At 32.7% G+C, this 26,570-nt stretch overlaps 2 protein-coding genes across 2 annotated transcripts; both read left to right on the top strand.

The window, feature by feature from the left end:
* Positions 1–8,127: 8,127 nt before the first annotated feature.
* On the top strand, positions 8,128–13,567 carry LOC110724643 (protein ECERIFERUM 26-like). Its single transcript, XM_021904071.1, has 2 exons — positions 8,128–9,008; positions 12,496–13,567. Exons 1-2 carry the CDS (start codon positions 8,511–8,513, stop codon positions 13,354–13,356), a joined length of 1,359 nt encoding a protein of 452 aa, XP_021759763.1. The 5' UTR covers positions 8,128–8,510; the 3' UTR covers positions 13,357–13,567.
* Positions 13,568–14,803: 1,236 nt separating this feature from the next.
* Positions 14,804–25,220, top strand: LOC110724642 (NADPH--cytochrome P450 reductase-like). The gene is made up of 18 exons (XM_021904070.1): positions 14,804–15,300; positions 19,436–19,495; positions 19,613–19,689; positions 19,780–19,837; positions 19,993–20,076; positions 20,152–20,188; positions 21,248–21,317; positions 21,419–21,613; positions 21,894–21,986; positions 22,338–22,563; positions 22,669–22,752; positions 22,876–23,027; positions 23,127–23,223; positions 23,417–23,566; positions 23,652–23,729; positions 23,802–23,924; positions 24,004–24,117; positions 24,750–25,220. The coding sequence occupies exons 1-18, from the start codon at positions 15,001–15,003 to the stop codon at positions 24,828–24,830; spliced, it is 2,079 nt and encodes a 692-aa protein (XP_021759762.1). The 5' UTR covers positions 14,804–15,000; the 3' UTR covers positions 24,831–25,220.
* Positions 25,221–26,570: the final 1,350 nt, after the last annotated feature.

Below are 26,570 nucleotides of genomic sequence, written 5' to 3'. Positions count from 1 at the left end.
CAGGTCCACACAAGTCTTTCCGTTCATTATGTGTCTCTGATCGACTAATCTCTATACACTCCAAGTATTGTTTAATTAAAATAAAATCAACTCGAAAATCGAATTGATTTATTTCAATCCAATCCAATCTAGTCTAATTTAATAGACCAAACCAAAATTTCTACAACACTATGATCAGCGAAACACTGAGGCTATATACTCCATAATTGATTTTCGTGTTTTTTTTTTTCTCGGATGAATTATTTTTACTATATAGTTCTATCTCTTAAATTCTCAATCCAAGTACAAAATTATGCGTTCAGAATAAATGATTATAGCCTTATAGGTCATCATCATAATAAATTAGTAACAATTTATAATAATGTCACTCTTATAAACCGTTTACAGTTATTCATAATTTATAACAATATATAAAGGCAAAAGCTAATGAGTGCCCCCAGGGCGTTAGATAAGAGAATTAAAAGTGAAAATATTACTCCCTCCATCCCTAAACTACATTACTATTTTCCTCTATTATGTGAGAAATAAATGCTAGAAATAGGAATTTAATTTAGGGACGAAGGGAGTAGAGTAAAACTAACATTAATTACACCGAATAACGCGTGATTAATGTTAGTAAGATCCATATATATATATATATAAAAATCATAATAATGTCACTTTGCTACTCCCTCTGTCCTTTAATTATATGTCTATTATTATGTGAGTAATAAAGGAAAGAAATAGACACATAATTAAGGGGCGGAGGGAGTATATATTTAAAAGAATTATAACAATATATATAAAAAAACAAAAAAAAAAAGAGTAGTTATTCATAATAATGTCACTTTGCTATATATTGATGAAATATAAGAGGAAGAAAAATGTCACTTCTCAATATTAAATCATCAATGTCCGGTTACATGTCATTTTAAAATATTAATAAGATTGTGATGTATAATCTAATATTTATGCAGTCAACAATATAATTTCGATTTAAATATAATAGGACCATGCAAATTTATTATAAATGGACTAAAAAATTAATAGGATTGAAATATACTTCTTTCTGTTTTTTAGTCATCAACTAGTACTCTATTTGATATGATACCTTCAATATTATATGAAGTATTTAATAATGTAAACTTTATTGAAATCATAAATACAAAATAATACTTCAAGTCTACGGGCTTAAGGCTAAATTAATTATAAAAAAAAATGAGGAGGATAAATTAGTTATCAATAATCATTTGATCACATATGACCCAAAAATCCAAGCTCAGGCCGTCAAGTAGTTAAAGGGCTTAAGGCTGGATAGAGGGCACTTTGGGGTTCGAATTCCCTTACCTCATATTCCAAACGGTGCACGGTGCATCTGGATTGTATAGTAGGATACTGGTCGGATTTTATTACCTAGCAAATGTTAAAATTCATCATTGAAATACTTTAAAAAATAAAGTGTTGTATTTAAAAAAATTGATGTGGTTACAAGCTACAAGGTATTGCAACTTACCATTGAAAATACTCTTATATGCAGTTATGCACGATTGTCCTATGTTATAGGCAACCTTCCTTAAATAGTTAACTTTATGCTGATCAACCACCAGGCCACCAGGCTACAAACATGTCCTAGAGTCGTTGTTAAACGGTTAGCCTTACCTTTTGGGGTCGTTGTTTCCTGATGATAACTAGAGCACGTTTATTGCTTCAATTCATTACTTCCTCCAAGTTTTAGCCAGCTAAATTCTTGCTGAAATCTTAATTCTATTGGGTTCGATTTCATTATAGATGATTGCCACTTGTCTTATTTTGTGTATCAAGCGATTAATTCTTGGATATATTAGTTGATTGGTGGATGTGTTAATCGGTTGTCAATTTGTTGTATTTGACCTTACTTCAATCTTCATTAATTCTATTCACACACAAAACACACACACAAAAAAATTGAAAAAAAAATAAATAAATAAAATAAAATAAAATCTTCATTAGTTTTTTCTCTTGTCATCTTGGATTGGCAAATCTATTGAGATATAGTCTACTTGAAAATCATTACCTTTGTCATTGGGCTATATCGATTTAGTGTAGTCATGAATATGATCGCCGATTCATTGTCTTATATATTAATCTGATTGCAGCAACCACACTTCCACTACACATTAATATGATATGTTCACTTTGGGACTAGCTCACAAGAATTTGTTTTTTGGTCACCTAAAAAAGTGATACTAAAGAAATGTGCTCTTACTTATAAAGAAATATTTTCTTATTATTTCTATGTGAGATTTAAAAGCAACAAATAGTTTAAAAAAATATTGTTGGGTGTGCACCTTGAACTCGAGTGTAAACAAAAAAAAAATCAATATTTTAGAGGTGGTCAACAATGCCCTATATGTTGGTCCAATCCAACCCTAAAAATGTATCGATCTTTACATCAATCAAAACTTGATCTCAGCCCAAAAAACCCAAAAGCCTAACTTTCTTTTGCGGATTTAGGCACGGGATTTTATACGTAAGCTCGACTTTTTTTAACACCTCTAATGTATTTATTCTGCCAATTTTTGGATCAAAATGATGTAAGGTATGTTTTCTATTCACCCGATTTTCATGTATCTTTTTTTTTTTTTTTTTTAATGTAAGTGAAACTAGGATATATATTCATTTGCTTTGAAAATTATCTAAACAATTATTATGCATGAATGAGATGCTTAAAAAATAATGGAATAACCCATGATTTTCTTTTGGTACATTTATTTAGATGAAATCTCATATATTTCTCGGGTTTTTTTAGTTGATACGTATGCGAATTTTAATTTTCCAGTGTCCCAAATTCCCAATTTTTATATTACACTTTTCATTTACGCTCATCCTAACTTAGCTTATTATTCATTCAAAAATTTTATTCATGGTTTCACTAATAAATCAACTCTCTCCTTGCACTGCACCCGGCCTCTTTAATTTCATTCATTCATGCATTCAAAAAACTCATGTACTTTCTAAGCTCTCATTAATCTACTTTTCAATTAAATTGTTATAGATGATCAAACATATGCGAAAATCAACTTGGCTGACGATTAATATAAAATGGAGGAAATATGTTATATATAAGTAAATCTTTTTTTTTATTTTTTTTTAAGGAAAACGGCTATCAAATATGTATGCGAACTTGTGGCAACACCTTAAGTCTCAAAAAACAAGAAACGGATCAAGAAAAAGAAAAAAGGTGGCGGAAGAGAAAGAATATGCCATTAAACATGTGAATGTTGTTAATTAAACATGGGCCTGTAAAGGTGGTTAGGAGAAGTCCGGCATTAACTAACTTCTCGGCGCGCGTCCACTCTTCTTATAGTATATTTTAAGTATTCTTAATCAACATCTCACGTTGAAAGTGTGGTTGCTTAAGAGTCTTTTTTCATATTGAAAAATAAAGTACTTAGCTCTTTATTTGAAATACATTTTATATTAACTTATGGCTCTAGCTATCATGTGTGATTCATATACTAGTAAGCTTTATTCTCTTCATAGTTCATATGAGTAGTACCAAATGATTAAATTTTTGAGAAAATAAATTTTAACTTAGAGTTTTGAGATTGTTTCCAAAACCAATAAAAGATAAAAGTAAAGTACTCCCTCCATTTCATAATACAATGCCTCTTTGGGTTTTTACGCAGTAAGCCGAGATTTAAAAAAGTTGTAATTTTTTAAAACTAATGATTAGATGTATATATGTGCATGTGGGTGGGGTTAGAGAGAGGTAGAGAGAAAGAAGAAGTATTTGGAACAATTGATGAGATAGAGTGAGAAAGTGTTGAAAATTAATGTTAAAACTATAATAATAATAATAATAATAATAATAATAATAATAATAAAAGGACAACCCATCAAAAGAAGGGTAATAAACTAATAATAATGTCAAAAGTACCAGCAACCTTTTAATAGAAAAAGGCATTGTATTTTAATATTTATCTAAAAAAGAAAGAAGGCATTATACTATGAGATTGAGGGAAAACTAATGGATGATAATTGAAATCGATGAAATGATAAAATGCAAGTTATGCAACTATAAATGCCAATCAATACTCGCTTCACGACCCATACAAATTCTTAAATTGACCTGGTTCACACTAATTTATTGTGGATCACCAACATTAGAAACAATATGATTGTTTTATTAATAAAAAAGAAGGTTTTGACGAACATCACTTGCGAAATAAACACCAAATCCGCCAAACGTAAATGGTAAGGTGGCAAGCCGCCACTGCCAATTGCCAAACCTAGAAATTATTATTATTAGTAGTAGCAGCAGCAGCAGTAGTAGTAGTAGCAGTATTGGTTCAACGAACATTTATTTTGGCAAGTTTAATTCCCAGCAAAGCTAATTTGCTTAACCAAGCTAATTGAGTTTTCTAGCTCCAATAGCCAAGCTAATAGATAGGGAATAATTGAAATTGCAAGAAAATCTCTAGCTACAACCATTGGAGTTGCTCTAATATTGATAGGACATAAGTGACTAATGATGATTATTGTTATTAAGCTATGTTTCGATGATATTATCTTAGGTTTAACAAATAGGTCTATTGATACCAAGGGTTACATTCTAAATTTTGCGATTGTTGTTAATATTGATCGAAGAAGTATTTCGACAATAAGATGGATATCAATTCACCAATACATATCTTAATTTCAATGAGCAATACAGTAAAAAATCTAATATATATAAATAAAGTAGGCCTTTTTCGGGAGCATTTGGCGCGCCACATAAGAAAAGGTATTATTTGGACCAATGAAAATTAGATTAATAATTTATTTTAGAATTAAAAATTTTACTCGCCACCTAAGAAAAAGTGACGAATAGGATTTAAGAATTTTGACACATAGGTAGAGAATAATTAAAATTTAATTCACTTTTAAAAACCAATAATAATTATCTATTCTAAAAAACAAAAAAAAATAACTAAGTAATAATTACTCCGTATCTTTTTTACATATGGTTGCAAATTTTTAATCACAAATATCTAAATAAGAGAAAACAATAGACAAACAAAACTCAGTACCCTTCTCCTTTCTCTCTCTAGCGCTCTCTTCCTCTCCCAAAACCCTACCGTTTTTCTCAAAATTTGCTCCGGCCATGAGGCTCGCCGGCGGGCGTACGGCTCACCGCCCATGCCACAACTTTGGCGAGCCTCCGATCTACTTCCTTAGGTTATTTTTTTCCTTTCTTGTTTTGGTTTTTTGTCTGGTCAACCTTGCAACGTGCGCCGCTCCCCCTTTTTGGCCGCCTCTTTTCCTCACCGGCCTTGCTGCCGACTTGCCGCCGTCTTTCTTCTCCGCTTCCCCGTCGTGCCTCTGCTCCATCGCTTTGCCCGTCGTCGCGACGTTTTGTAGGAGAATGGGGAGGGAGAGTTATCTCCCTCTGAGTCCCTCGCGTAGGGCCGTTCTCAGTCTGGTGTTTCCAGCCGTCGTTGCCGCGGTTCAGGGGTGTGTGGGGTTTGGGCTTCTCGGGCGGGTCTCGGCGGTTCGGGATTTACTGTCCGGCGGTATGTGGGTTGGGTTGGTGAACCTCGGAGCTTTGGTGGTGGTGCTCAGATTGGCTGCGGGGTGGGTTGTTAGGGTTACGATCGTAGTTCTTGTTTTTAGTTTTCCTTCTGTTTTTTCTTTTAGTGGTGTGTGTGGTGTTTGGGTCTCTTTTTTCCGTCTTTGTGTGTGTGGTTTATTTGGGTTTGTTATTTTTTCTTTTTGTGTGGTGTGTTGGTGTGCTATGGGGTGTGCAGATCGGTGTGCCGATCTTCTGGTGCAGGATTTGAGCCGGATTTTTTGGCTATGGGGCTTTGGTTTGATCTTCTGTTGGTTTGGGCTAAAGGGTTATGCTTCCATGCCGATATCCGTGTTTGAATCGGAGATTGTCTTGTCAATGGTGAAGTGTACGACACCAATTTTGATTTCAGGTCGAGGAGTACAGGATTCTGAGCCAATGAAGGTTCACGTCAAAAACTACAACATATTGTCAGACCCCCTTGCAAGAGGCTGCATAGGACAACGTTATATGAGTCAAGGGTATTTTAGAAAGTCATTTTGCGCGTGCAATTGTAGTTTATTTTATTTCGAATTTGTAATTGGTTCTTTTGTCTTTGTATTGTTCGATTACGATTTCTTATGTAAGTGTCGTATGGCTTATTATTAATGAATTTTAATCTCCCCCCTTCAAAAAAAAATCACAAATATCTTTAATCTCTCCCTAAAAAATATTGTAAAAGTTTGATTTTACGAATAGAGAAAAATTAAAATTTAAATAAAAAAAAACTAAGTAATGTCTTTTTTACATATATGGATGCAAATTTTTTATGCAATGGAAAATACTACGTATCTTTAATCTCTCCCTAACAAATATTATAAAAGTTCAATTTTAATAATGTACTCAAGACGAATAAAAGTAAATCTCATATAACTGATTTCCCATAATTTTTAATAGTTAAACGATTATAAATGAGACTAATATTTTAAATAAAACAAGTATATTAAATAAACGCATAGGCAAAAGACTCATTTTGATTAAAAAAACGACATTTTTCATTTCTTTTTTGAATTAAAAATTTAAATTGTCACATAAGCAAAATTAGTGAATAAGGTTTGGAATTTTAAATTCAAGCATCACGTAAAATAAATAAAACAACAAAAGATAACTTTAGTGTTAGATTAAAAAATTATCTTATGATATTAAAAAAATTTATCCATATATCTAATGAATGATCTTCATAAATATACAAAGTTTTAAATTAAATAGAATGATTTACTAGAATCGTGCATCGCACGGGCTTACACCTAGTTACCTAAATTATTAGAGGCTGAAAAATACTCGTTTATAGCAACAAGTTTCTTGTAAATAAGTTGGTACACTAGAAAATAATAATCTTTTATATAATTGCAGAGTCATTTAACTACAATCCCCCAAAAGCCAAATTCTCTAATCTCATGCAATTTTTTTTTTTTTTTTATTTGCTATAACCTCCAATATAATAACTTTTACTTCTCCATTTTTTTAAAAATAATAACATCCACTTCTTCATTTTTTCTAATAATTTCCATCTCCTATTGTTTTTCTTTCTAAATACACATGTTACGTATATACCGTGCGTTAGCACGGATACACTCTAGTATACCCGAATATTATAGTAATCAATCCCATCATATATTCATTATTATTCTAATATACCGATCAATCCCTTCATCTCTAACTTTTAATACTATCATGATGACATTTAGTTTAAGGAGGTCAAGATTAGATTTTGTTTATTTGACTACAAAATTATTATTTTTATTAAAAAATTTGATTTGATGTAAGACTTTAATTATGGGACATATAAAAAAAAGTTAAAAGAACTTTTATTAATGTTGTCCGGGAATGAAAATTTTAAGATACATGCATCTGTACCATGCAAACAAAAAACGTGGAAAAAACATGTAGTTATTTCGTAAATAACATATAGTTGTTTTGTTAATAACATATGATTGTTTTGTAATGAACATTAAGTTTTTTTTTTTTTAATTTTTTTTTTTTTATAATTAAGCAATGAACATTAGGTCACAAATAAAATTACCTTAAATTGACAATAAAAGAACATGGACATATGTTCTTACTTTTTTATACTCTTTTTTTGGTGCAATTATGTTGATTTCACTCTAGGTATATGCTTATTACGAAGTACATTTTAGCAGTATGTTGTTTTCACTCTAAATATATGTTTATTAAATTTTAATAGTATGTTATTTCACTATAGCTATATGTTCACGACTATATTGTATAATTTTTTTCGCTTTTTTTTTTTACAAAAACTGTACGTTGCACCGTACAGGCGTCTATAGGGACCACCAATTAGTCGGGAAAATTATAATGTACAATATTATACTTTGTTAAATTCATTTATAGTTCAACATTTGAAGTATCACATTTGTCGATATACATATATACATACATTATAATAAATCAATATTCTACTTATCTTAAAGTAAAAATTACTTCCTCGGTTTTTTATTAGTTATTAGTTGACGCATTACATTTAGGCACGTTTGTCAACTCATACATTTAAATATAAATATCTTTAGTTACGTATTAGAAAAAATTATGAAATTTTGATATTTAGAAAATAGACATTGAAATGAATCTAACAAAATCCCACATAACTATGTTTTTATTCAACACTAAATCATAAAACAAAGTCAAAAGTACATTATGTGAATAGTGCACAAAGTCAAAACGTGTCAACTAAAAAACGAAAGTAAATATATTGACAATATATCAAGACAAATCTAACAAAATTCCACGATGAAGAGAATAATTGCGATAGTGTAAAATTGTTCAAAATTACTGTAAATAGACTCAACTTGTTCCAGCAATCATTCCTAACAAGCTATTAAAAAGGCATGAGTAGCAGCTATATAAACTCATGTTATATGAATGCCCATAAACTAAACTAAACCTTCCTCTTTCTCCCACCAAACTAATAAACACCAAATTCGAAAAAAACAAAGAAAAAAAAATGCCAATTCCAAAGGAAGAATCCAAGAAAAATTTAGTCTTTGACATAAGAGTAGCAACAGTAGTGCCTGGAAAAATTACTGGTGAAAACAAAACATATGAGTTAAAAGGCATAGATTTGGCCATGAAATTGCATTATCTTAAAGGCCTTTATTTCTTCAATAACACCAACATAACAACTACTACTACTAATAGTACTAATAATAACAATGGTACTAGTAACTTTTGGAGTGTTAAAGAAATGAAGAGTGTGCATATGTATGATTGGCTTATCTCTTACTTTGTGGCTTGTGGGAGGATCCGGGCCTCTTCTGATGAGACCGGTGACCGGCCCTCGATTAAGCTCAATGATGCCGGTATAAGGGTTGTCGAGGCTCAGTCGAACAAGACTGTCGACGAGTTGCTTGCTATGGAGGATTTCTTGTCGATGCAAGATCAACTTATCTATAACCATTCTCTTGGTCCTGACTTGCCCTTTTCTCCTCTTGTTTGTCTACAGGTACGTAATTTTTATGTATGATTAAGCTTCCTTGCTTGCTTGTTTAATTAATATGCTTGTCTAATCTTGATTGGATCATGATTTAGTGTCCAATTAACGAGTAGTGATGTGATTTCGAATTGACTATTGGGTCATGTCGTGTACATCATTATCCTTAATAATTACTATCGATACAACCTCTAGCAAAGAGCTAGCTAAAACGATGCTTGATTACGTTTTAGATGTCTCATTCACTGGCTTCCATAGGATCATAGCCTAATACTTTCAGTTTTTTTTTTTTTATTTTATTTTTTTTTACCATAAATTAAATCTACCTACCTTAGCATATGCAGTGTGTCTTAACTACAGTAATCATGCATTAATTGCCCTGCCTCACTTTAAAGAGAATTTACCCATATAAGTACTCTGATCTCTTACCCTTACCCTTACCCTTACCCTTACCCTTACCCTTCCCGTCCACTTTGAAAGTGTCTAACCCGCTAATCCGAATAGGGAGAACCTGCGAGAAGTTCCTGCCAGTTGGATCCTTCTCCTTACCAAAATATGTATATGCATATATAAGTATTCTCTTGATTTATCTTTAATCTAACCCACACATACAAAATTAGCTTCTTTTGGTTTATTTATATTTATATTAATGTGCACTTGACCAAAATAGCAATACCAAATTTCCAATGAGGCAATGATTATATTGTAGATTTGTAGGTAGTTATTTCTTTTTTGTAGCAGTAGTAGTGGTGGTGCAATCTCAGCTCTGTGTAGTTCAAGTGTTCAACCCATTACTATTCAGATCGAAATTATAAATCTTTGACCGTTTTGTTACTTTAATTATATACAGAGTACAAGGAGAAATCTTGTTTGAATTGATTCATTTTAAAGTGAATTCTCATACTTGTATTTTATTTAAAATTATATACCAGTATAACAAAAAGAATTTTAGACATTAACGATATAAGATGTGTAATGGAGACCACATAACATGTTAATGGATATGTAATTAACTAATTACTCTAAAACTCTAATTAGTATATTTTGAGCAAGGAGTAAATTAGGATACTAGGTCAATTTCTTTACTACATTGATGTGCAAAACTAATTGGCCACTTTTGGAAAGTTCAGAATCAATAACAATCATTTAAATCATGAAATTTAGGCCCTATTATGCTCATTTTATTTTCCCACATAATTGATAGTTTCGTATAAAAGACGTCTTTGTATAATTAAGTACATTAACGTAAGTATTAAATATATATATATATATATATATATATATATATATATATATATATATATATATATATATATATATATATATATATATATATATAAAAGTTCACTCAAGTAATTCAAAAACTAAATTAAGTTTTGATAAGTTCTAAATAATTCAATTAATCTTATCCGTTAGGTTTGAATAGTTGAAGAACACAATTGAACACACCATAGTATTGATATGATTTGTATAATTTGACGCCATTAAAATGGACTAAATATTCATGAATTGAGTGAGATTTTTTAAAATTAATGCAAATGGAATTAGAAGCACATTAATTATCCAAAGTTAGGGTGCATATTCATTTTCACTTAACTTATTTTACTAAAAAATTGAACTTATTTTACACCTATCATAACCTATTTTCTCCTAAAAAATTTATCCCAATAATGTGCTTCAATCGGTATAATTGATGGTTACATTCTTAATCCTTTACTTAATTCTTACACGTAGCCCTTCGATTAACTACCAATTTCCAACTAAAGCATACTTCAATTTTCAATTAAATTCATACAAACTAGCTTTAGAGCTAAATATGAGTATTACCCTAATCTCGGCCTCCTGTTTTGAGTCAAAATTTTGAAATCTTATAACAATTAGGAAATTTTGACAATTACCACCTTCTGTTTAGTCCTTTTAGCAATTACCACCTTATATTTTTTTTTGAAAATTACCACCTTCTATTTTCAAAAACATCAAAAGTTACCACCTTCTTGCCTCTCAACTACCACATGACATCATTTTGGGCTCATTCTTTCCCTTTCCTCCCTATTTCCCTCACATTTCTCATTCCTAACTCGATTCTCATCCCTCCCTTTCACTTTTTTTCCCCCAAACAATCAAAAACACTTCAATTCACTCCTCCAAATCAAAATTGACGAACAATTATTGGTGGTTTGGGGGGAAAAAAGTGAAAGGGGATATGAGAATCCAAATAAGAATGAGAAATGTGAGGGAAATAGGGAGGGAAGGGAAAGAATGGACCCAAAATGACATCATGTGGTAGTTGGAGGGCAAAAAGCCAAGAATGAAGATGGTAACTTTTGATGTTTTTGAAAGTAGAAGGTGGTAATTTTCAAAAAAAAAAAAATACAAGGTGGTAATTGCTAAAATGGACGGTAATTGTCAAAATTTCCTAACAATTATTTCAATATCTACTTTTAAAACATCAAGTTAATGTAATTTTTACTTACATCTATAAAATTAATTAAAGATATGCTTGAGAGTATAAATTTTAAAACGTAAAAGTAAATCATGCAAAGGAAAGAATGAGTGTATCACTTTCATTCCATCAAATAATTATAAATAGGGATGTTGAGGTTAGTTGATTGGTTTTTAATTTACTATTTTTGACAGCTAAAGTTAGTTGAATTGTTTTAGTGCAACAAATTTCGTACGAACATCGTATCTGTTTTGTAACTGCATAAACACAACAGTTCATGTGACGATTAAATTCCAACGGCCAACTACTCCAATAGTCCAATGTATACGTATTGTAACTCCTTAGTTCATCCATTACTCTGTATCTAACTTACAGGCATTACAGCTACACACTTTCATTACTACCCTACTTGCCAACTTGCTCTAATCATTATTTAAGTACTCCATATATTGTTACCAATCTACGTACCACGTACAGTCCACAGACATGGGTAGTTATACGTACTATCACATATAATCTGTGGCGAATATTGACCTTAAATATTTGAGGAACCAACATTTTTGAATCCCTAACTCAATATTAATCACTATACGCAAATTATTATAAGTAGAATGGGGTATTGTAACCTTAACAACTAACTAAAATAATCTAACAGGGGTTAGGCGCGTGCCCCTGACTCGCCTCGGTGGAAGGTCCCTCATTGCATATAATTACTCTGTAACATGCCTGATTATGTCTTTAGGACTTTAGGAATGATATTCTAGATTTGATCGAGATTGATTTCTGCCTGCAGATCTCTTCCTTACTCCCTTGTATAGTGTTTTTATGAGTAAAAATGGGGTTAAATCAATAAAGTTCGTTGCTTTCTTATTGGTATAAATTAGGTGAAGAGAATATGACTATATAATTAAAATTGTTAATAGATAGGGCTTCGAATAAATAAAAAATGCTTTCTTGTTACCTTTACTTTGCATTACCTCCAATTTTTTAAAATTATTTACAATTTACCTAAATACACTTCAAGGTTCTCTTAATACTAACTCAAGTTGATTGTAGGTGACATGGTTCAAGTGTGGAGGAATTTCAATGGGCCTAAGTTGGGCTCACATTCTTGGTGATGCATTCTCAGCTACAGAATTTATGAACATGTGGACCCAATATATGCAAGGTCACCATCAAAACCCCAAAACTCTTGCCATTCAACATCCTTCACAGCCCAAATACAAGCCTTTGAGCCCAACTCAAGAGCCCACTTCAGTGAAACGGGTCAACCCGGTGGGTGATCATTGGGTTAACCCAACCAATTGTAAGATAGGTACCCATACTTTTCATCTTACTCCACAACAACTTGATCAATTGCATTTGAAGGTGCATGGTTCCAAAATGAATGATAAAGATTCAAGCCAATGTTTTGAGGTAATTACAGCAATTATATGGAAGTCCATAGCAAAAATTAGGAATGATTTGGAGACCAAAAATGTGACTATTTGTAGACCAAAAACAATCAAGAAGGAACATGGGATGCCCTATAATGGACAAGTATTAGGCACAGTCGAGGCGAAATTTTCAGTGTCGAGTGCTGATCCTTTGACACTAGTACATTTGATTGCTGAAAATTATGTTGATGAGGGCAACATGGTTGAAGAATTGGTGAACCATGATGTGAGTAAATTTGACTACATTGTTTATGGGACAAACCTAACATTTGTTGACATGGAACAAGTTGATATTTATGGTTTTGAAATAAAAGGAAAGCGTCCAACATTTGCTTGTTACACTATTGATGGAGTTGGGGATAAAGGATCAATTTTGGTACTTCCGGGCACAAAAGATGGCAAACTTGTTGTGCTACATCTAGATGAAAATGAAATTGAATCCTTCAAACATGAGTTAAATAAAGAATGGTGCATTGCATAATTATAATTATAATTTAAAGTTTTTTTTTCCTTCTATTTATTTATTTGTAATATTGTTGTATGTATTATATATTAGTGTTATGATGAAATAAATTTATTAGTGTTATGATAAAATAAATTTATTAATGAGAAAATGAAGAGCTTTGCAAACTTCATATTTCAAGCTTTGGAAATGTATTACCACAATTTATATATACAATTGCATTTTTCAATTTCATATATTCTTCCTTGATTGTTTATTAGTATTGTTACACGTACTTTAACTCTATTTTTAAATTTTTTCAATAGATGAGAAGATGACTATGGGTTTGTTGCTGTTTTTATTATTGTTGTTGTGTATGTACTTTGTACATAAACTCTACTTACCTACACAATCTCAATAACGTCCTAATTATTTTTCAAGCTAAGAGTGTTAGAATAAATCACTTATTATTTTAATTATAGTAATGTAAGATAGTTAAACAAATAGTTCAATAAACATTTCTGGTATTTTTAATTAATTTTCTTGAGTTTCCTATAAACTTAACCATGTAGTACAAGTGATATTTGGTTTGGTTACCCACATATGTAGGTCGAAATTTCTTGGCTTTGGATTTGGCTCAAGTTATTCGGTTACTTGCACGACCATACCCTATCAATAATAACTTCCAGAATAACTAAGCCAAAATACTCCATACGACTACAATTTTAGCATGCGATGAATGATAGCTTTTAACTTTTAAATTAATTTTGTACCAAAACTAACAAAACTAGTTTTTAAGTTGTGTTTAATTTGTTAAGAACCAATATAATATCAATATGACATTATATCATCACTCTTAAAATTGTAAGTTACTAGTTTGTGTTGAACATCTTTCATTTACTACTTGATAGCTAACATCTATAGTAATATTGTCAAGTATGTCACATGAAGAGCATATAATTAAGTTTGACTTCAATTATTTTACTAGTATATAAAAATATGTTAAATATTGTTAAATTAATTTCAATCTCTTAATACTTCATATATCCTATATATCCTCAAAATATTTACTTTTTTTTTTGGGTTTAACTATCTTTATAAACGTAAAATTAAAATTGTTAATTATCAAAGTTAACCATTGACAAATATAAAAGTGAAATTAATAAACATATTTTGAAATGAGGAAGAGTACATATATTTTTATCGTAAAGTATGAATTTTTTGAGAAAAGGATTGGATAAGATACTAGAATATACAAATCTTACCTACCAAAAATCAAGAAAAGTCAAGAAGAAAAGCAACCTTTTTCATATCATAGTGATAAAAATGATCAAATCCCCCATCACCTTTTATTGCACACTCTCACAAAACATAAGAATTGCCTAAATATCTCAAAATCCATGATTTTCTTTTGTTTTTTTTAATTATATTTTTATTTTAAGTTTTTAATTTCTCTGTAATAAAGATTAAAGATAATAACAAAAATAAATAAATGTAATAATAAAAACAAAAAAAAAAAAACAAAAAAAAGTCCACCCATTTCCATTCAGTGATAGGAGGAGGAAGAAAGGGAGAAGAGGTTGTGTTGAATCAGTGAGTTTCACCAACCCTCTCAAATCAATCCCTAGGGTTTCCTGAACCTTCGAGAAACCCTTAGAGGAGAGAGAAAATCACCTCTCATCAATGGCGTCTACGAGCTCGGATTTGATCCGATCCATCGAATCGATGCTCGGAGTTTCATTGGATTCACCGTCAAATTCTTCTGCGATTGTCATTTTGACGACTTCGATTGCAGTGATTATCGGATTGGTGGTTATTCTATGGCGAAGATCGAACGATCGAGGTAGAGATTCTTCGGCTTTTGTTGCTCCTAAACCATTGAAGGTTGAACCTGAGGAAGATGAGCTTGAGATTGCTGCTGGTAAAACTAAGGTTACGGTGTTTTTTGGTACTCAAACTGGTACTGCCGAGGGTTTTGCTAAGGTAATTTTAATGATTTTGTGGTTTTAAATTGTGAATTTTTACGAGTTTGATGTTAATTTGATTGTTTTGTTGTTGGTTGATTGCATGCATTTCGAATTGTTGAGAAATTGTGGATTTTATGGTAAAAATTCGAGTGTTAGGGTAGGTTATTAAGGATTGGAAGTGTTAATTGGATATTAGATTGTGCTTTGCTCGTAAATTGCCGCGAGTAAAATGAAGTTCGATGTATGAAAGCGAATTCATGGTGATTTGGTTGATTGGTGGAAGAATTGGTGGTGGAAGAATTAGATGAGCTAATTTTGTTGAGATTATGTTGAATTGTTAATTGGATGGAATATTGTGTAATTGAGAGGCAGAAGTGTTTGTTGGATAGATGTTTGAGAACTGAACTTTGAGCTTGTTAATTAGATGGATGTTTGAGAGCTGAACTTTAAGAAGCTGAGATGCTTGGATAAAGCTCGGTTAATTAGGTTGAACTTCAAAATTCAACTAGCCTTCTCGGCTAATACTTTCAATTCAATTAAATAAACGTACTTTTTAGTATTCCCTAAACTAAATTTGTAGTAAATTATAAGACGAATAACAATTAGTTATTATATTTAATAATTACCAAAAAGATAGATATTAGCAACAAAATAGATCTAATTTGCATGACATCGTCAATGTAAACTATCTATCATCAACTAGGAAATATTGGAATATGGAATGAAATTTGGCTGTAGTATTAGTATAAAGCTAGTATAAATGAGGTTTTGCACTAAATTGAAAAGGTTTGGTTGAAAGTTTAGGAAAATACTTTGGAGATGATATTGTTGAGGCTTCTTGTCTTCATTGTAAACCATAGAAATGGATATTTGTAGAGGGAAATATTGAACGGTGCTGGCAGGGAGTAAGAAACAGAGGATAATCTTAAGGAGGATGTAGTATTTTAAAAGATGCTAAAGATGTGATACTTCATTGATCCTTAGAGGGGCTGGAGGCAATTTTTCTGATATGAACCTCCTAGAGGCAGGGTTCTATTGGCAAAGAATTAAACTGGTACTTTTGTTTTTTGGGGCTAGATGACATTGTTTCTCAGAATGTGGTTGGACCCCAAAATTGCAATTTAGATTGGATGCATCGGCAGCTGGGTCTTATGCAACTCTGATTGCTTGCAACCGCCACGAAATTGTCTTATTTTGTCCCACAATTCATGCAATTGAAGTGATTTCAGATTAGGTAGATTTAAAATCGTTTGGTGTGAGGATTACAGGCTACATCAATGGCTGCCAGATTAGAATTGCAAAAGCTTAGGGGTCACTGGTTTGTGGATGGTCAGAGTAGTCAGGGTTAGTCTAAATTTTTGCTGACCTGGCCATTGTTTTTGCAAGTGTCTCACAAAAGGAGGAGAGGCTAGCGACCGACCCTTTTACTTCCATGTTTGAAGTCTATTTGATATCCTAATGCCCTAAATGTAGTGAAAAGGTTAATAATTAATCGGAAAAATTGTCAGGAACTACACACCTAATAGGTCATTTTGTTAACAACTACTCGCTTAAATTTTTTATCAAAAAAGGTACCGCAAAATTTTAAAAGGTTGACCAACACTACCCATTTTGATTGTCTAGCAACAAAATCCGGCGACTGGAGCTCACTTTTTCTTTTTCTTCTAAAACTTGAGCACAAAATGAGGAATCACACAATTAAGAAGCCAAATAAGTGAATTGAACATCAATTTAGAAACATTACATATCTCTTTCTTCAATTTGAGAAATTTTAACAATTTTGTATTTTTAGGTTGAGTAGTTATAAAGAGGATGAGGTTAGTTGTTGTATATGAGTCTTAGGATTAAGTTTTGAAGGGAAAAAATAATATTCGGCCCACTTGTCGGATTTTGTGGCTGGAAAATCAAAATGGGTAGTGACACTCAAACTTTTTAAATTAAAGGGGTAGTTTTTTTTGATAAAAAGTTGAAGGGAGTAATTGTTGACTAAATGGTGGGTAGTTCCCGTCAATTTTTCCTAATTAATCCTTTGAAAACAATACAACTCCACCATTCTCTTTATTCTCTCTATAATTTCGATACTGCAAATATTGAAAAGTGTTGTACATGTGTGCGCGCACATGTGTGTATGACTATACTTGTTAGATGTTTGCACTCTTCATCCCTGCTCCTGTACTCCATATTAAATTGATTTAAATCAAGTCATATACCCATGCAACGCTAGTTGATAGCACCTGATTTGTTTAGCAAGCCTTAAATTTTTGCAGTTGAAGGCTTTTAAATTTACTAAATGCTTGTGTTTTGAGTGATGTGTGGTAAGCTACTAAGCTATAATGAAAACTACCATGGAATCATGGATTGATAATTGCTGCAGAACATACTTAAGTCTGGAAACTTATAATTGAATTCAGACAATTACATGTTGAATTCCGAGAAAGAAGACGGAGAGAAAAATGAAAGGAAAAATGAGATTTGTGACCTTCAAGTCTGCAGTCTTCCTATTTAACAGAAGTTCTTGACTTATTTCAATAGACAAGTTTTCAATTGTCCCTGGAAATTATTTGCAGAGTACAACTGATTGTGCTTTTCCTTTCACTAGCTCTGCAATTAATGCACAAGGAGTATGACTGACCAGGCAAGTATGTTCACTGCTCACTTACATTGTTATTTGAGGCTTTGTTTCTGAGCAGCTTTATTCAGCTCCTACATGGGTGAAGTGTTTTTATGACATGGCTGATGACAACTCTACACAAATTAGAAATTACAACCTTGCCTCATGGTTTATTCCTCCTAATAATTGAACTTAATGTGGGACGTGCATATGGTATGGCATTGTTCAGCTATCTCTCAATAAAATTAAAAGAACCATGATTTTGGAGTGAGAGATTAATCAAAGATATTTAAGTAGTTTGGAAAGGCGAGTTTAAAGGATGAATGAATTTCAAATTGTTGAAACTAGTTCTATTGGCTATTTGGTGTATTTGGACAGAGAATTGGCGGATTTCTGAAGGGAAGACAAATCCTTATTACTCCAAGCTTTAATTTTAAACGTTCTTGTATAGTTGGAGTCAAGCGCTTTGATATGAAAGTCGTTTATCTTTCTATGATTGTGCAGACAAGAATTTTCATGTTTATGGATTGGGATATTTCAATTTTGTTTGTACATCTCTTTTGACTTGGAGATATGTACATGTCTTGGAGCAATGAAAACTGTTGGCTGATTACTTGTAGCCTTCCTGTTTGTGTTGGTTTGACGTCCCCTTGGTGTCCTATTTATGATTCCTTATAACCCACTGTATAGACACCTCTAGGTGCTGAGACTTTTTTTTTTGGTCTAGGCAAGGCGATTTCAGTGAGGCGCAAAGGGGCGCACTGATACTAGTCTTGAGGTGCACAGCTATTTTGCAGGATTTTTTCGCTATTTATTAAGTGTGCCTTATTCCAATGAGGGGCGCTAAGGCGCTGGGAAATCCCTACATACATTGTTATAGCCTAGAAAAATAAATAGAAATTAGACTGAGACAAGAGGTCATACTCATACCAATCCTCATATTGTTGGCTTAATGGTTGGAAAGGTTGGTGCTTCCCAGATGCATACTTGGCATCAAATTTGGAAACTTTACGTTCGTTCCTTCCAAGTCCGATATGGTTGGAAATGCAAGTCTTTATTTGTACGAGATAAAACTTGAAAAAAAACATTTAATCATTATAATTTGTTAAATCATTATGGTACATATAATGTTTTTCTTTAATATCTCTGCTCATCATAGATCCTAATAGTAATTACTCCGTTCTATATCTCTATCATAAGTTTTTTTTGTTTTTTTTTTAATTTTTTTTTTTTGTTTTTTAAGGTTATGGACTCACATTAAAGATACTTTAAGTTATTGCTTCGATATTGAAAGCTGACGAGTAACATTGCATTCACATTTTATGTAGACAAATAGTCGTGGATTAAAAAAGCAACAGATGTATGGAATAAGAAGAGCTAGTTAGGCTGGAAAAGAGTGGGTGTGGAATGGTTTTACAGAGTTTCAATAGCATTGAACTTGTTTCTGTTTGTTGCTGTATTTTCAGTGACCTTTCTCTTGTAGACTTGTACATATGAAGTATCAGTGTCATTTTTCGTTATTTTTTGTGATTGTCTGCAGGCTTTAGCAGAAGAGATCAAGGCAAGATATGATAAGGCTTTAGTGAAGGTTGTTGACCTGGTAAGTTAGGCAACTACTGCTTTTATTTGTTGATTGAGAGTGTTCTTTTCAAGTTTCTATTTAGATCTATTTTTCTTTAATTTGTCTAAAAATGTTGTTTGCCACCTATTAAAATAGGATGATTATGCTGCTGACGATGACCAATATGAAGAAAAACTAAAAAAAGAAACTTTAGCATTCTTCATGGTTGCCACGTAAGATCACTTATTTTGTGAGTATATATCTTACATTTGTTGTTTATCAATTGTTAAGTAATTTATAAACAGACATCATTGACATTGTAGTTATGGAGATGGGGAGCCTACTGATAATGCTGCTCGGTTTTGCAAATGGTTCACAGAGGTATTGGCTTCTTGCCACCAATTGACTTGTACCATTTTCATCCCGTCCATTTTTTTTGGGGGGGGGGGTGGGAAGGAGATCTTTGGGGAAGTTAGTGGTAAGTTCATTTACAGCATTCTGTAACATGGTGGGTCTTTTTTTTGAAAATTGTATAGGGTAATGAGAGGGAACCATGGCTTCAGCAATTGACATATGGTGTTTTCGGCTTGGGAAATCGTCAGTATGAACACTTCAATAAGGTAAATTATCTTTTATGGCCAACCACTTCTTACTCATTTGCTTACTAACTAATGGTATGCCCTTTTCTGTAACAGATTGGAAAGGATCTAGACGAAAAGCTCATCGAACAAGGTACCAAAAAATCGTGTTACATTTATTCCATACTTCTATATGGTCAATAATATACTGACAAACTGCCATATTGAGTAGGGATATTTTGATTTATACTAGCACTTGCAATGATGTCCACAAGTAGAATTTGGGTACTTTTTACTTTATAGAGAAAACAGGCTGTGTTGGATCGTGTTTGGATTGAAGATTAACTGGTTGGAGAACCTTCAACACCAACACGACTCTTTTTAAAATCAGGCGATAAACCTTCAACACAAACTTGACCTGTATAATAAACTGGGTCCACATACCTAAGTTGCGTAACCCATTTAAGCGTCCACACTTAATTTCTATTTAAATTATACCAGTTTAGCTAATGTGTTGAGTTTTTCTTGTTACAGTTACATCAAGTTTTATCCATTTAATTAAATAGGGTGAACTAAATTACAAAACATCTTATTATTACAAATTGGAATAAGAAGATGAGTAACTAAAATTATGAAGAGCAGATTTTTGTTTATGTATGGAATATATATTGTATTGTTGGGAAATACTCTTAGCTTTATATGAGTCCTTATCTTGTTGGCTTATTTGAGAAGTACCATTTGAAAAAATTATCTTTTTGTAATACTTATTGTAAAGATTGATAAGGTTGGGTACATAGGTATGTACTTAGCTAAGTTTTGCAAGTAGCTATGCTTAGCTTATTTTTAGAATCTCACTTCAACTCTAAGGGTCTGTTTTCTTCAGATTATTTTCAGTTAGCTCAGCTCCAATAAGTTCAGTTCAGTTATTAATTTCCTTCTCTTATAAAATATTCAGTTCAGTTTAGTTCAGCTCCAATTAGATAAGTTCAGCTCAGTTCATTCAGTCAATCAGGTTAGGCCCTAAGTGTAGCTAAATTAGGCCAAATACTAACTCATGTACTTAAACCCATTTACTCTTCTTAATGTGAAATTCTTTGCGCTCTTCATGTAGAGTATCATCTTCTCTTGATCTCATATTTTTTATTTATATCATTATATGGTCGGCTTACTAACAAATATATATTGAATTCTTCTAATGTGCTCCATGTGTCAGGTGCAAAGCGTCTGGTCCCTGTTGGTCTTGGCGATGATGATCAATGTATTGAGGACGATTTTACTGCTTGGTGTGTATCAGTTGGTTTTTACTCTAATGCTGGTATTCTGCAATTATGCTCATTGGTAGATCTTTGCTTTTTTATTGATTACATGTTTATCTTCCATATAGGCGGGAATCTTTGTGGCCAGAGTTGGACAAGATTTTGAAAGATGCAGATGATACAAATACCGTGTCTACACCATACACAGCTGCTATTCTTGAATATCGTGTAGTCATTCATGAATCTGCTGTCACAACCTTAGAAAATCAGTACAACACTATGGCAAATGGCAATGCAGCTTTTGATATTCATCATCCATGCAGGTATATTCAAATACCGCCTGGACTTGCAGCTGATAATTTGAAATTTAATTTTTTTAGACTAGATCATTTTTTCCCCATTTTTTTTGAGTTATGATATCACACTTTTATTACTTACATTTATGTGTACCTAGAGTCCTAGAGTATTGGGACTATAAAATTATAAAGCACTTGTTATCTAAGTGGACATTATGGGTTGCCTAGTAGATGACACACATTGTATTTCCTGTTTTTGCTAAATCTGTCTGGCTAACTAGTTTCTTTTCTTTTGAAATTCCAAAAGAGCTAATGTGGCGGTGCAAAAGGAGCTTCATAAACCACAATCTGACCGCTCCTGTATACACTTGGAGTTTGATATAGCAGGCACTGGATTAACGTAAGTATTTCTTTGACTGACTAACCTTGCTGTATATTTAGATATATGGCAAATTCCCTTCTTGTCATCTCTACCGTATTCCATTTCATCATGCTGTTATGTTCTTTTTTATTTGTGTTCAAGTGTGCAAGAGCACTATATAAGAGTTTGACTATTCTTTATTGCCCATTGCTACTTCATGTATTGTCTAGTTGGAATGAAGTTGGTGCTCAAAGAGATTTTACTAGTCTTTTCTCCATCTTTTTTTTTCCTAAAAGAAAAACTTTGCTTGTAAGCTATTATCAAATTGTTCTGTATTCGTCCTGGTCTCTGAAGGAGAAAAGCCTTAAAAATTTATCATTATTGTTTCAGTTATGAAACTGGAGATCATGTTGGAGTCTATGCTGAGAATTGTGATGAAATTGTGGAAGAAGCAGGAAAGCTATTGGGTCAGCCACTGGATTTGCTTTTCTCAATTCACACAGATGCAGAAGATGGTACACCGTTGGGTGGCTCACTACCACCACCTTTTTCTGGTCCTTGTACACTTCGCTCTGCTCTGGCTCGATATGCTGATGTTTTAACCTCTCCTAGAAAGGTTATTATCTTTCTTTTCCCTTACACTGAGCTTATTGTTTATTATGGTGACATACTGGGGAATTAGCATTTGCATTATGGATTCTTATTTAGCTGTGATACTCAGGCTGCACTACTTGCTTTGGCTGCTCATGTATCAGAACCCAGCGAGGCAGAGAGATTGAAGCATTTGGCATCACCTGAGGGCAAGGTTCATATATCTACATGTTTCATATGGTCTTTCTGCAAAAAATTAATTTAACTTTTGTTTTTTTGTACTTTGGTTCTTCCTGATCATTTTTAATCTTTCTCTTTGGAAATTATATCTGTTTAGGATGAGTATTCAGCTTGGATTGTTGCTAGTCAAAGGAGTCTTTTGGAGGTCATGTCTGAATTTCCATCAGCAAAGCCTCCTCTTGGCGTATTTTTCGCTTCCGTGGCTCCTCGGTTACAACCACGTTACTATTCTATCTCATCCTCACCAAGGTGGCTCAACTTTGGGCTTGTATTAGTTTATAGTGGTATTGAATTATTGATTCTCATTAAGAATATGGAGATTCTAAACTGCTTAACATGTGTCTGCAGACTATATCCAAACCGAGTTCATGTCACATGTGCCTTGGTTTATGGTCCTACCCCTACAGGGAGAATCCACAAAGGGGTTTGTTCAACTTGGATGAAGGTAATAGTAACAAATTTTGCTTATGCTAGTATTGAGTTACACACATATTGCTTGTCAGAATGTTGTTATACTAGTTATATAATTTGTAGCCCATTATTTATGTGTTGTATTGCAGATTTTGTGACAGCATGCCGTTGCATACTTGTATGTCAAACCATGATAGTTTTCTGAAATTTTTCTCTTATATGGCCAGAATTCAGTTCCTTTAGAGAAAAGCCAGAGTTGTAGCTGGGCTCCTATCTTTATCAGAGCATCTAACTTCAAGTTGCCTGCTGACCCTTCAGTTCCAATAATCATGGTGGGACCTGGAACTGGTTTGGCTCCTTTCCGAGGATTTTTACAGGTTTATGCTCCTTTATTATTCTGCACACATTTGTGTTATTTAGACGGCTGAATTTTCAAATTATAACTGTGCATCTATTTTGCAGGAAAGACTGGCTTTAAAACAGGACGGCGTCCAACTTGGTCCTGCTATACTCTTCTTTGGATGTAGAAATCGTAGAATGGTATTCTGAAACCCGTAAATTTAGTGAAAGCTTACCGGCCAAATTAGTGCTTATATAATGCTTCATTTGTAGGATTTTATCTATGAGGAAGAGCTGAACAAGTTTGTCGAAGAAGGAGCTCTTTCAGAGCTGATTCTTGCATTTTCAAGGGAGGGGTCTCAAAAGGAGTATGTTCAGCATAAGATGATGGACAAGGTGTGTGCTTTACATTCAATAGTGAGTTTCCTTTATAATCTTGACAAGCAATGATTTACCTTAAAATTGTGATTTACAGGCCTCGTACTTGTGGAGTTTGATTTCTTCTGGTGGTTATTTATATGTCTGTGGTGATGCCAAGGGCATGGCTAAAGATGTTCATCGAACTTTGCACAATATTGTTCAGGACCAGGTACTCACACCATCCCCCCCCCCCCACCCCACCACCACCAAAGCATTTAACAGCTAATGGACACAGGCTATTGCCTGACATTATCAATACTATCCGTACATGTTAATCATTATTACTGGTGGCTGTCTGACTGTTATCATTATTGTACAAGAGTAGTTGAGTACTGCAGTTTATGTTTCATATTTTCATCCCGTCTAGCTATGTTTATACCTATGTCAATCATACGAAGTACTGTTTGAAGTTAACTGCAATAAAACCCTGCAGAAATCATTACCATTGTTACTCTGATCTTTTTTCCTTCAGCTAGTTTTGTTTGTGAAAACTTTAGCTTTGTAATTCAAAATCAAGTCATGTTGAACATGTTACTAGATGCCTTGGTAATGCAGCACCTCCCAAAATTTGATTTGGCTTCTCTTAGATCGAAAATCTATAATGATTGGTTTGTGACCATCTGTCCAATGTCTGTAGTGCTGTCAAAACTACTATTTTGTACACTGTAGTGTGTAACCTATAGTGAACGGATGAAGATGATCAGGGGCTTCTGTTCCTGTTGGCTGACTCAATTTTGTATGGCAGTCATTTACGAAGTATAACACCTGTACAGATTTGACAAATTTGTGATATGTTTTCAGGAGAATGTAGACTCCTCGAAAGCAGAATCTGTTGTGAAGAAATTGCAGACAGATGGACGATACCTTCGGGATGTGTGGTAAGCTGTATCTAGGAGTTACCTTGATCTCGTCTGAGCAGTAATTACAGGGCTTTTTGAGCACAGTCGTTTCATTTTCCAACCAAACTCAAAATTCCTATAGCAGATGATAGTGGATGGTGGGAAGTAAGCCATTGCTTACTCCACTTTTCTGTATCTATTGTCACCGTTTTTGGCTGACTAGAGGATATAACATTGTCGAATCTATATACATTTATTGTTTCTACAATCAAAGGCCGTGTGGCAGTTGCAGAAGTTATCAAGTATACTCGCAAGAGATTGTAGGTCATTAGGAAACACTTGAAATTTATTGCACTATTTGTTTAATGTAAGATGAAGAATAAAGCTTATAAATTCATAATTTTATGTTTATATAGGCATTTAGTTTTATGTATCTTTCTTCACCAATTTGCTTTTCATCTTGTTCTGGTTTATTTGATGATTGGTAAAGGCGTTCAAGATTGATATTTTGCAGTTGTATTTTCTTGCATACGTGAGTCTACACACAATCCATGTTTATTTTAAAGATGGTATATGAGGGAGTCGGATAATCATAATCAATAATTCAATAATTGATTTTTGGTGTGTTCTTACTTTTTAGTATATTTTTTTCATAATTAATTACCAATAAAATTTCTAAAAATTGTTTTTTAACAACTACCGTCAAAAAAACCGTTAAATCTAAAGGCTTTAAACAAAATTCTTCGATTTTTTTTTGTCAACACGGAAAGGGAAGTATTTCTAATCTTTTTTGTCAATTCTGACATCAAATTTGGCCCAAAGAGCCAAAATGCCCTTAAAAAAACTCCAAAGATCATGCGTTTGACACGAAAATCGCAGAATTCAAAAAATTGTGTTAGGTTTTTGACGACAGGTCTTAAAAAAAATAACTTTTAAATTTATTTTTGGTAGTAAAATAAAACGTGTAAAAGTTTTAGTGGTAAAAAACAATTTTGTGAATTTTTTTTGTGGTAAAAGTCAAATAATCCTAATAAAAATATATTTTGTCATAAATATGTTGTTAGATGGTTTTATAAAGTTTATAATTTTTTAAATAATTTTCATTAATATTTAATTATATAAAAATAAAGTCAAACTAGTGTATTGACATATGTGCAATGTTTGACTGTGTCATTTATTATAAGATAGAGGGAGTATCAAGCACTAATTAGCTAATATGTTTCTTTTATTTGATTATATGCATCATTTTATTGGCTTATATGATTAAGGGCTTGTTCATATTTACTTATTTTCAGTTCAGTTCAGTTCAGTTCAGTTCAGCTCCAATCAGTTCAGTTCAGCTCCAATCAGTTCAGTTCAGTTCAGTTCAGCTCTTAATTTCCCTCTCTCATAAGATATTCATTTCAGCTTAGTTCAGTTCAGTTTAGTTCAGTTCCAATCAGTTCAGTTCAGCTCCAATCAGTTCAGCTCAGTTCAGTAAATATGAACAGGCCCTAACAACATACAATATACGGAGTATTTTATTTACTTCTCTTTTCTCTTCCCCCTTCTTCCTTTCTTTCTTTTTTCTCAATGGGGTTTCCCTTCTCATTAACAACAAACAAGAGCCAACCAACAACAGTAGGGATGTCCATTATTCAGATAAAAATCGAAATTCAATCCTATCCAAAACGAATTATCAATTCGGATCGAATCTGAAGTTTAAATCGGATTCCTTTTTTTTTTTTATAAAAAAACTCGGATTACTCCGTATTAATATTGTTGTGAAGAGAATTGAAGGAGA

Source organism: Chenopodium quinoa, unplaced genomic scaffold (assembly GCF_001683475.1).
Source record: "Chenopodium quinoa cultivar QQ74 unplaced genomic scaffold, ASM168347v1, whole genome shotgun sequence".
NCBI lineage: Eukaryota > Viridiplantae > Streptophyta > Magnoliopsida > Caryophyllales > Amaranthaceae > Chenopodium > Chenopodium quinoa.
Note: the sequence above shows the minus strand (reverse complement) of the source record. Positions and strands in the feature narration are given on the sequence as shown.